Source organism: Pongo pygmaeus, chromosome X (assembly GCF_028885625.2).
Source record: "Pongo pygmaeus isolate AG05252 chromosome X, NHGRI_mPonPyg2-v2.0_pri, whole genome shotgun sequence".
In the NCBI taxonomy this organism is placed as follows: domain Eukaryota; kingdom Metazoa; phylum Chordata; class Mammalia; order Primates; family Hominidae; genus Pongo; species Pongo pygmaeus.
In genome coordinates, this window is record NC_072396.2 from 155,666,506 (window position 1) to 155,678,976 (window position 12,471).

The following is a 12,471-nucleotide window of genomic DNA, read 5'->3' on the forward strand; positions in this document are numbered from 1 at the left end:
AGAGGAAGAGGAGGAAGAAGAAGAAGAAGAAGAAGAAGAAGAAGAAGAAGAAGAAGAAGAAGAAGAAGAAGAAGAAGAAGACCTTGCCTGTCAATACTGCCACATTGGGAATTAAATTTCAACATGAATTTTGGAGGGGAAAAACTTCCAAACCATAGCAAGGGGGTTATTGCAGTTCTGTTTTAGTTGAGAATATGGGAAGTCTTTCCCTTAAAATGATAATGTTTGTACACTACTCCTTAGGAAGATTTTGGGTACCCTAACTCATACCTCACTGTGAAGACCACACCCCAGTGAATGGATATTTATGGTAAGAGAACCACATGTGATAACCTGTAGTCATTATGTGTGTGTATGTATGTATATATTTAATCTATCTCATCATCAGTTTAGAGATAATTTTGTCTCTAATTTCCATTTGATGTTGTACCAGTAAAATGCAAGAGTACAACTTGTCTAAATGAGTTTATGTATAATTATATTATGATATAGACAGGTAAAAAAGAGGAATTACTGAAACCATTATTTGAGCAAGTTCCAGAAAAGCAATTGCCACTTATGTAAATATTAGCTTAAATTTTGCATGACTCAAACAACTCTTGTGTAAAAGTATTTGTTTATCTGTCTTAAAGAAAATTAACTGACCATAAATATAAAGGTTTATTTTCAGACTCTCAATTCTGTTCCATTGACCTATGTGATGCCAGTACCACACAGTCTTAATTACGGTACCACATAGTTCCACACAGTCTTGATTACTTGTGCAGTTGTGCCCTGCAATTCCAGTTCTGGAAACGTCTCGTTTCTCTGAAGATCTGCAGGTGCCATTCAAGAGACAGCAGTCCCTACATGCATGTGGAATCAGTTGTTCTGTCAGAGCCCAAGCTTGCATTGATGTAGAACAAGAGCTTCAATTTATGCACATTTTTAGAAACTATTAACTACAGATTTTCGTGTTGTAAGTCTTTAAATGGGGTTTCTTATTCGTAATTGAGATGAGAAGAGTCTACTTATCAAGGACTAAGAATAGTAGGTCAACTTCATCAAAAACACTTAGCTCCTAAAATAAAGAGACCCATTTCTGTGAAGCCTTTCTCAAAATGACAAACTCAGAAAAAATTCTTAGCTGCTCAGCAAATGCTTCCCACAATATGGCACTCTGACCAGGAGTGATTCTCTGTAATATTGTGCTGAACCAAAACAGTAAACAAAACAGGGTGGGTTCCCCCAGGTGTGGCTTAATAATGGTAACTGCTTGGTCTGAATGTATATGTCCCCCCCACCCAGCCCCAAATTCATGTTGAAACTTAACCCCCATCCTGATGGTATTAAAAGGTGAGGACTTTGGGGAGGTGATTAGGTCACAAAGGACACCGTCCTCACAAATGGGATTAGTGCCCTGATAAAAGAGGCTTGAGGCAGCCCTTTTGCCCCTTCTGCCATGTGAGAACACAGCTAGAAGGCACCATTTATGAAGCACAGAGCAGCCCTCACCAGACACTGAATATGCCAGCACTTTGATCTTGGACTTCCCAGCCTCCAGAGCTGTGAGCAATATATTTCTGTTATTTATAAAGTATCTAGTCAAAGGCATTTTGTTATGGCAGCACAAATGGACTAATACAGGGCCCATGGTATTCCCAGGGAATGGGGACATTCATAAGAAGCTTTATTTGGCAGAATCAGAAGTGTGTTCCCCCATGAGATGATTACACACACACAGAGAAAGGAAGAGATGGTGAGAGTGGTGGAGGACTCTGAAAGCAACATGGATGAGCCTTGAAAACATTACACTAAGTGAAAGCAGCCAAACATAAAGTCCACATATTGAATGATTCCATTGATATGAAATATTCAGAATAGGGAAGTCCATGGAGACAGAAAGAGATTAGTGGTTGCTTGGGGGTGAGGGGTGGAAACAAGAAGAATTGGGGGATTGGGAAGTGACAGGTAAAGGATACAATGTTTCTTTTTGAAGTGATAAAAGTGTTCTAAAACAGACTGTAGTGATGGTTGTGCAACCTTGTGAATATACTAGTAAGATCCTGCATGATCTGTCCCCTGACAACTTCTCTGCCTTTTCTCCAACATTCTCCAAACTCCAGCCACACAGGCTGCCTTCCGGGCCACAGAGTAAGCCTGGCTCTTCTCTGACTCAGAATTCTTACAGCTGATCTCTTGGCCTCGAAGACTCCTTCCTCACTTCCTTGTACATTACCTCTCCTCAGAGATGCCTTCACCACTTAATTTAAAGTAGCTGCCCCTAATCTTGGGCCCTTGCTATCCCATCACCCTCTTGAATTTGGTTGAGAGTACTCAGCAATATCTGAAAATATTTTAGGTACTGTATGTCTCCTTCCAGAGAAAACAATTCATAAGGGCAGTGACCTCTTCCACATTGTTAGGCCTAGCACCTAGCAGCAAGCCGGCACTCAAAAAACATTGGTGAATAAATAAATAAAGGTCATTTACGATACAATCTCTGGCCTAAGTGGTTCAGGGGTTTTTAAAACAAGCAGAAGAATGCACAACGTGCAGAGAAGAACATTCTCTGCAAGATAAGTATCTGGACCAAGGTGAGGTGGAGAGGCCTATCTCTTTGAAACCTCAGTTACGAGAAACATAAGCTAAGATAGAAAAAAGGGTGGCAGCATGATGTGGTCTTGTGGGCTGTCATTCAAACATGTACATCACATACAGGTGGTTCTAGGGGTTCCCAGACACACTGGCTGATGGGTGCTGATGAGGAAGATCAGATGGGCCAGCACAAGACTCAAAAAGGGATTCTATATATTAAAAAGTCCCTGTCGATTGGAGGTATGATATGCTGAGATTTAAAAAGTTCCCATCAAGAAGTTGACAAATTTACTGAAAGTCTACTTATATTCAAATTTATTGAAAGTCCACTAATCTCCAAAACAAACAGGACCAAGTTTGTTTTGGTCCTGTTTGTTTTGGAGATGTTAAATGATTTCATTAAAACCATCATTGCTAATAAATTAAGTGTATTTATTTTCCTGGGGATCTAAGAGGCCACCTGCATGCAGAGGACAGCATGAATATCCAGGAAAGACCTGAGAATGCCCAAACCGCTCACCTCACACTGTACACAAAAATTAACTTCTAAGAGACTTATACTTCTAGGTTTATGATCAATTTGGAGTTAATTTTTGTGTATGGTGTGAGGTAACGGTCCAACTTCATTCTTTTGCATGTAGATATCCTATGGTCCTAAGCACTGTTTGTTGAAGATTGACTGTTCTTTTCACTTTGAATAGGTCTTGGCGTCTTTGTCAAAAATCAACTGACCATAGATCTAAGGGTTTATTTCTAGACTCTCAGTTCTATTCCATTGATCTCTAGCCAGTAGCCTACTATCTTGATTACTGTAGGTCTATAGTCAGTGCTACAATTGATAAGTTCTCCATCGTTTTCTTGTTTTTCAAGATTGTTTGGCTATTCTGAGTCCTTTGAATTTCCATATGAATTTTAGGGTCAGCTTATCCACTTCTGCAAAAAATCCAACTGGGATTTTGTCAGGAACTGTGTTGAGTTTGTCACTCGATTTAGGTCTGCTTGACTCTTACACCACAGGCCCAGCCACAGTCAGTCCTTCCAATCAAGTCAGTCAAAGAACAACAGTAAGGCTAATGCTTACTGAGCACTCACGTGCTGAGTGCTTCACATGGCTCCTCCCATGTCATCCTTACAGTGATCCTAGGAGGTAGGGCTTCTTATTATCTTCATGTAAGAGATAAGGAAACTGAGGTGCAGACAAGTCAGGTGACTTACCCAAGGTGACAGTTCAGAAGTGGCAGAGGTAGAGTTTAGACCCAAGAAGTCTGACTCCAAAGCCTTTGACTTTCTCAACTCAATATATAATACAAAGAGATCTTAATAAACCCATTTTTAAAAGGCAAGCAATCTGGCAGAAAAATGGGGGAAGAATGTGAACAATTTACCAAAGAGGCAAATGCAAATAGTCAGTAAATATATGATGCTCCATTTGACTCCAATCAGGGGAATGCATAATAGGCAATGAGATATTATTTTGTCCATCATATTGGTAAAATATTTTTATTGATAAAATTCAGCGTTGGCGTGGGTCTGGGAAAACAGGTACTATTATAACAACATCAGTGACAGTGCATAATGGCAAATCCACTTTGGAAAACAATTTGGCAGAGTTTTTTATAATATAAAAAACACACATCTTTCATCCTAGCAGTCACACTGCACTTAGGCACAAAGGACATGGACAAGAATGTCCACTGTAGCCCTATTTGTAATTGCATAAAACGGAAATAAACCACGTGTCTGCCAGTAAGGAAATGGCAATACGGGTCATGGCCAAATCCACACTACTGGAACGCTGGCTCCACAAGGCACAGGTTTATGTGTGATTTCTTCATGGCTGTAGCCCCAAAGCCTAAAACAGTAACTGATATACAGCTGGCGTTCAGACATTTACTGAATGCATACTATGGTATACCGTGCAGTGGTTAAAACGAATAAGGGATGTGTGTGTATATATATGCGCACATATATGTATGCGTATATATATTATATATCTATAAATATATATTTCCTTATTTGGAAAAAGGATCTCTGCAGATGTAATTAAGTGAAAGATCTCAAGAGGAGATCATCCTGGATTATCCAGGTGGGCCTTAAACCCACTAACAAGCATCTTTGTAAGAGAAAGGAGAGAGACACAGAAAGGGGAACACCACGTGACAACAGAGGCAGAGATTGGAGTGATGCAACCACAAACCAAGGAACACCTAGAGCCACCAGAAGTGGGGAAAGTCAAGGAAAGATTCTTCCCTAGACCCTTCAGAGAGAATGTGGCCCAATCAACACCTTGATATAGAACTTCTAGCATCCAGAACTGTGAGAGAATAAAGTTCTGTTGTTTTAAGCCATCCAGTTTGTGGTACATTCCTAAGGCAGCTGGAAAAAACCAACATAGACATGTTCTCTAAGGACTTCAATACACATTAAATGAAAGAGCCTCACACCTGTTAACATTAAAAAAAACAAAAAAAACACCAAACAGTTTCTATCTATAGATGCATCTAACAGCATTGAAAACTAATCGGGATCAACATGCCCCAAACTGGCTACAGTAGTTCTCACGTCAGTTGGAAGGGAGAAGGGTCAAGGGAAACCTTGGCTTTACTTTATAAGCAGTTATCATTTTTTAAAAGAATGGTTTAAGGAGGTGAGGCGTGGTGGCTCACACCTGTAATCTCAGCACTTTGGGAGGCTGAGGCGGGCGGATTGCCTGAGCTCAGGAGTTTGAGACCAGCCTGGGCAACACGGTGAAATCCCCTCTACTAAAATACAAAAAATTAGTTGGGCGTGGTGGTATGCACCTGTAGTCCCAGCTACTTGGGAGGCTGAGGCAGGAGAATTGCTTGAACCTAGGAGGGGGAGGTTGCAGTGAGCCGAGACTGCACCACTGCACTCCAGCCTGGGTGACAGAGCGAGACTCTGTCTCCAAAATAAATAAATAAACAAATAAATAAAGCTAAAAAATGAAAAAAAAAAAGGAAAATTGATAACAAAGCTTAGCATTTGAGAAACTACACAGACTCCATTTTAAGAAAAGCCATGACTAGGTGTGGTGGCTAATGCTCATAATCTCAGTATTTTGGGAGGGCAAAATGGGAGAATCACTTAAGGCCAGGAGTTCAAGACCAGCTTGGACAAAACAGTGAGATTCTGTCTCCAGAAAAAAATTTAAAAATTAGCCAGGTGTGGTAGCACACACCTATAGTTCCAGCTACTTGGAAGGCTGGGATGGAAGGGTCACTTGAGCCTAGGAGTTTATGGCTACAGTAAAGCTAAGATGGTGCCACTGTACTCCAGCTTGGGCAATAGAGTAAGATCCTGTGTCAAAAAAAAAAAAAAAAAAGCCATTATAAAATCAATCTAAAAGGAGAAACAAATCTTTTATTCACTTCAAAGTGCCTTCTTTTCTGAGTTAAGGAAGACAGCCCTTGGAGGCTACTGCTGATATGTCACACCAGTAGGGGCTATGACTTGAGCTACAGAAAATGATATATCAGTTATCACACATTGTTAGGTATTCTTAACAAAGGATTTAAATATTCAAATTTTATTTTAAATAATATAACCATTTCTTTTCTTTTCTTTTCTTTTTTTTTTTGAGACGGAGATCTTGCTTCATCACCCAAGCTGGAGTGCAATGGTGCGATCTTGGCTCACTGCAACCTCCACCTCCCGGGTTCAAGCAATTCTCCTGCCTCAGCCTCCCGAGTAGCTGGTATTATAGGCATGCACCACCACACCCAGCTAATTTTTGTATTTTTAGTAGAGATGGGGTTTCACCATGTTGGCCAGGCTGGTCTCGAACTCCTGACCTCAAGTGATCCTCCCACCTTGGCCTCCCAAATTGCTGGGATTACAGGCGTGAGCCACCATGCCCGGGCACTATCCATATTTCATCTGATCAAGTAAAATATATTGTTTTTCTTGCGTATATATTCTGAGTGGATGATACACATTAATCACTATTGTTTGTTTTTAATAGTTTATTTGATTTACTACTCACGCTTTACTGAGGAAGTTTCTTTCACTGCATCCTTCAGGTTAAAATCATCAAAGTCCCCAGATCCTAAAAATTAAAAAAAAAAAAAAATTAAACTATCTTTGCATAAAACAAAGTAATAATGAAATATCCTCTAGAAATGGTCATTTCCCTTTAGAAAGTGAAGGAATAACAAAAGGTATTCCATGCAAATAGAAACCAAAAGTGAGTGGTGGTAGCCATACTTGTATCAGACAAAATAGAGGCCAGTATTGTTAGCAAACTACTATAGGAACAGAAAACCAAGTACCACATGTTCTCACTTATAAGTGGGACTAAATGATGAGAACACATGAACACATAGAGGGGAACAACACACACTGGGGCCTATTGGAGAGTGGAGGGTGGGAGGAGGGAGAGGATCACGAAAAATAACCAATGGGTGCTAGGCTTATTACCTAGGTGAGGAAGTAATCTGTACAACAAACCCCCATGATACAAGTTTACCTATATAACAAACCTGCACATGTATCCCTGAGCTGAAAATAAAAGTAAAAAAAAAAAAAAAATAGACTTTTAAAGTCAAAAACTGTAAAAAGAGACAAAGAAGGTCATTATATGCTAAAGGGGTCAATTCATTAAGAAAGTATAACAATTGTAAATATATGCACACCCAACATTGAAGCACCTAAATATATAGAGCAAATATTAATAAATCTAAAGAGAGAGAGAGACTGCAATGCAATAATAGTAGAACACTTCAATACCTTACTTTCAACATTGAACAGATCATCTAGACAGAAAATCAATAAGGAAACATTGGACTTGAACTATACTTTAGACCAAATGAACCTAACAGATATTTACAGAACATTCCAACCAACAGCAACAAAATACACACTCTTCTCAAGTGCACACGAAACATTCTCCAGGATAGATCATATGTTAGGCCACAAAACAAGTCTTTACAAATCTAAGAAGACTGAAATCATATCAAGTATCTTTTCTGACCAAAATGGCCGGAAACTAGAAATAAACAACAGGAGAAATCTTGGAAAACTCACAAATATGTGGAAATTAAACAATCAACAGGTCAAAGAAGAAATTAAAAGGAAAATTAAAAAATATCTTGAGACGGCCAGGTGCAGTGGCTCACGCCTGTTATCCTAGCACTGTGGGAGGCCAAGGTGGGTAGATCACTTGAGGTCAGGAGTTTGGTACCAGCCTGGCCAACATGGTGAAACTCTGTCTCTACCAAAAAATACAAAAATTAGCTGGGTGTGGTGGTGCATGCCTGTAACCCCAGCTATTCATCTCAATAGATGCAGCAAAAAAACATTTGATTCATTCAATAGTGAAGAGTTAAAAGCTTTTCCTGTAAGATCAGGAACAAGACAACAATGCCCACTCTCACTACTTCTATTCAACAGAATAAGTTATATCCAGAGCAGTTAGGCAAGAACAAGAAATAAAAGGCCTCTCTGTAGGAAAGGAAGAAGGTAAATTGTCTCTGTTTGCAAATGACATGATCTTATGTGTAGAAAAACCTAAAGACTCCACCAGGGCCGGGCGTGGTGGCTCACGCCTGTAATCCCAGCACTTTGGGAGGCCGAGGCGGGCGGATCACGAGGTCAGGAGATCGAGACCATCCTGGCTAACACGGTGAAAACCCGTCTCTACTAAAAATACAAAAACAAAAAATTAGCTGGGCATGGTGGCGGGCACCTGTAGTTCCAGCTGCTCAGGAGGCTGAGGCAGGAGAATGGCATGAACCCAGGAGGCAGTGCTTGCAGTGAGCCGAGATCGTGCCACTGCACTCCAGCCTGGGCGACAGGGCGAGACTCTGTCTCAAAAAAAAAAAAAAAAAAAAGATTCCACCAGAAAACTATAAGAACTGATAAACAAATTTAGTAAAGTAGCAGGTTACAAAATCAACATACAAATATCAATAGCATTTCTATATTTGAACAATGAACTGTCTGAAAAAAAGAAAACAATCCCATTTATAATAACATCAAAAAATAAAATACTGAGTAGCAAACTTAACCAAGGAGGTAAAAGACCCGTACCTCCTAACCTGTACCTTGAAAACCATAAAACAATGATGAAAAATTAAAAACACAAATGAAAATATATCCCATGTTCATGTATTAGAAGAATACTGTTAAAATGTCTATACTGACCAAAGTGATCTACAGATACAATGTAATTTTTATCAAAATTCCAATGTCATTTTTCACAGAAATGGAAAAAAAAAATCCTAAAATTTGTATGGAACCAGAAATGACCCCCAATAGCCAAAGCAATCTTGAGCAAAATGCACAAAACTGGAGGCATCACACTTCTTGATTTCAAAATATATTATAAAGCTATTGTAATCAAAACAGCATGGTACTGGCATAAAAACAGACACATGAACTAATGGAACAGGATAGAAAGCACCAAAATAAACTCAAATATTTACAGTTAATTGATCTCCAACAAGGACAGTTTCTTCAGTAAATGATGTAGAGAAACTGGATATCTACATGTGGAAGAATGAAACTGGACCCCTATCTCATACCATATACAAAAATTAACTCAAAATGAATAAAAGACTTAAATGCAAGACCTGAAACTGCAAAGCTACTAGAAAAAAACACAGGGAAAAAGTTGCACAACATTAGTCTGGGCAACCATTTCCTAGATAAGACGCCAAAAGCACAGGCAACAAAAGTGAAAGTAGACAAATGAGACTGAATAAAACTAAAAAGTTTCCACACGGCAAAGGAAACAACAGAGTAAAAGGACAACCCATGGTTTAGGAGAAAATATTTGCAAACCATACATCTGAAAAGGGGTTAATATCCAAAATATATAAGGAACTCAACTCAATAGCAAGAAAACAAATAACCCAGTTAAAAATGGGCAAAGGCAAAGGAGCTTCTCAAAAGAAGAGATACAAATGGCCAACGGGTTTATGAAAAAATGCTCAATATCTCTAATCATCAGGGAAACACAAATTAAAACCAAAATGTGGGCTGGGCACAGTGGCTCATGCTTGTAATCCCAGCACTTTGGGAGGCCGAGGCAGGCAGATCACGAGGTCAAGAGATTGAGACCATCCTGGCCAACATGGTGAAACCCCGTCTCTACTAAAAATACAAAAATTAGCCGGGTGCGGTGGCATGCGCCTGTAGTCCCAGCTACTCGGGAGGCTGAGGCAGGAGAATCTCTCGAAGCAGAGATGCAGAGGTTGCAGCGAGCTGAGATCACGCCACTGCACTCCAGCCTGGTGACAGAGCAAGACACCATCTCAAAACAAAACAAAACAAAAACAAAAACAAACACAAACAAAAATGTGATGTCATCTTACATCTGTTAGAATGGCTGTTATGAAGAAGACAAATGATATTTGTTGGTGAGGATATGGAGAAAAGGGAACACTTGCACAAGTTGTTAGGAATATAAATTAGTATAGCCATTTTGGAGAATGGTTTGGAGGTTCCTCAAAAAAACAAAAAATGAAATTATCATATTATTCAGAAATCAGTCCCAGTTCTGTGTATGTATTAATATCCAAAGGAATTGAAATCACTATTTTGAAGAGATATCTGTACTCCCATGTTCATTTTGGTTTTACTTACACTATCAAAGGTATGGAAGCAACCTAAGTGTCCATCAACAAATGAATGGATAAAGAAAATGTGGTACATATATAAATGGAGTACTATACATCCTTTAAAAAGGAAATTCTGTCATTCATGACAATGTGGATGGAACTGAAGGACATTATGCTAAGTGAAATAAGCCACGCACAGAAATACAAATATTGTATGATGTCACTTAGATGTGGAATCTAAAAAAGTTGATCTGACAGAAATAGTAGGAAGGTAGCTAACCAGAGGCTGAGGGGAGGGAGAGGTATGGGGGAAGGGAAAGTGTTGATTAAAGAATACAAAGTTTCAGTTAGACAGGAGGAATTGTTTTAGCAACCTACTGCACTGCGTGGTAACCACAATTAATAATCATGTATTGTATATTTTAAAATTGCTAATAGACTTTTACAATTCTCACTACAACAAAATAAGTTTGTGAGATAATGGATATGTTAATTAGCTTGAATGAATCTTACTACAATGCATACACAGACCAAAACATCACATTGTACCCTATAAATATATACAAAGATTATTTGTCAATTAAAAATAAATGTTAAAAATTATTTTTATTAGCCAGGCATGGTGGTGCACGCCTGTAGTCCCAATTGCTTGGAAGGCTGAGGAAGGAGGATCGCTGGAGGCTAGGAGTTTGAGGTTACAGTGAGTGTGTATTGCTCTCTAGCATGGGCGACAGAGTGAGGCCCTGTCTGTAAAAAGCAATGATAACAAAACAAAGATTTTAAAATTTAACTGTCTTTGTATGAAACAAAATAATACTGAAATTCTCTCCTGAAATGGTCATGGCCCTTTAGACAGTGTCATGAATGTAACTCCACAAAAGGGAAATCTGTCAAAGCCACCCAAAGATATACTGAGCTGATAGCCTTCCTCAAACAACCTATCTATCCCCACCAAAAATAAAAATTAAAAAATAAAAACAAAACAAAACCCCAAGTTTCAGTCCACTAGAATGTTGAAGGCTCAGGTGTTTCGAACATGAAGTACTATCTCACAGAAAACCTTCTCCATAGAGAAGTAAGAGGGGTCGTTGGAGCCCACAGCTCCACTGATGAGGGGCCAAGTTCTTCCACCCCACCCCACCCCAGGTCTCACAAAGGCTACTCTATATTTTGTCAATCCAGGGTACCTTCTCTCCGATGCCCAGTACCCCACCTAGACTAGAGGCTCTGGCTAATCACACATAACTGAAAAAGCTCTGGGGAGAAGTTTTTCACAACAGAATTTGTCCTCACAAGTGGACCCATCTGCCCAACCTAGCGTCCTACTGAACTTGATAGCTACTGTTTCCTCTAGATGGGCACGTAGTTTGTCATAAGGGTGTATAGCTTATCAGTTCTCAAGCAAACCATCATGCATGCATCCTGGAATTGACCTAACTAAATGGATAGGGGATGGTGGGAGCCAGGTTTCTCACTATCAGAGAGAGAGGTTACAGATAAGAGGGGCAGGCTAAAATGACCCATATAAAAATGGATTAGAGTAGGAGACTTTAAGCTAAGTATGAAATCATATTTAGCTTAATTTTCTTTTTTTCTGAGATGGAGTTTCGCTCTTGTTGCCAAGGCTGGAGTGCAATAGCGCAATCTCAGCTCACCAGGTTCAAGCGATTCTCCTGCCTCAGCCCCCCAAGTAGCTGGGATTACAGGCATCCGCCACCACGCCCAGCTAATTTTGTATTTTTGGTAGAGATGGGGTTTTTCCATGTTGGTCAGGCTGGTCTCGAACTCCCAACTTCAGGTGATCTGCCCGCCTTGGCCTCCCAAAGTGCTGGGATTACAGGTGTGAGCCACTGCACCCGGCCTAGCTTAATATTAACATAGTCATGTGTTGCTTAGCAACGAGGATACGTTCTGAGATGTGTTTGTTACACTTTTACCATTTCGTTATGCAAACATCATAGGGTGTCCTTACACAAATCTAGATGGTGTAGCCTACTACACACCTAGGCTGTATGGTACAGCCTATTTCTCCTAGCCTACAAACCTGTACAGCATGTGACTGTACTGAATACTGTAGGCAACTATAACACCATGGTATTTGTGTATCTAAACACAGAAAAGGCACAGTAAAAATAAAGTATTATAATCTTATGAGCCCAACATCGTATATGTGGCCTGTCAACCAAAATATCACCATGTAGCACGTGACTATATACAGATAGCTATATAGAGAAATATTTATAGCCATGAGTATATATATGGGTTAGTATAAAGACATATATTCCCTTGCTCTGTCAACTGAGAGGGGCTGGGA

At 39.6% G+C, this 12,471-nt stretch overlaps 1 protein-coding gene across 6 annotated transcripts in view; it reads right to left on the reverse strand.

Annotated features, from left to right (window-relative positions):
- CD99L2 (CD99 molecule like 2) overlaps positions 1-12,471 on the reverse strand; it is a 130,779-nt gene that overhangs the window by 57,304 nt on the left and 61,004 nt on the right. For all 6 annotated transcript variants that reach the window (XM_054472169.2, XM_054472167.2, XM_054472171.2 and 3 more), the window contains exon 2: positions 6,581-6,643. In XM_054472169.2, the coding sequence (XP_054328144.1) occupies positions 6,581-6,643 (63 nt within the window). The remainder of the gene's footprint in view (positions 1-6,580; positions 6,644-12,471) is intronic.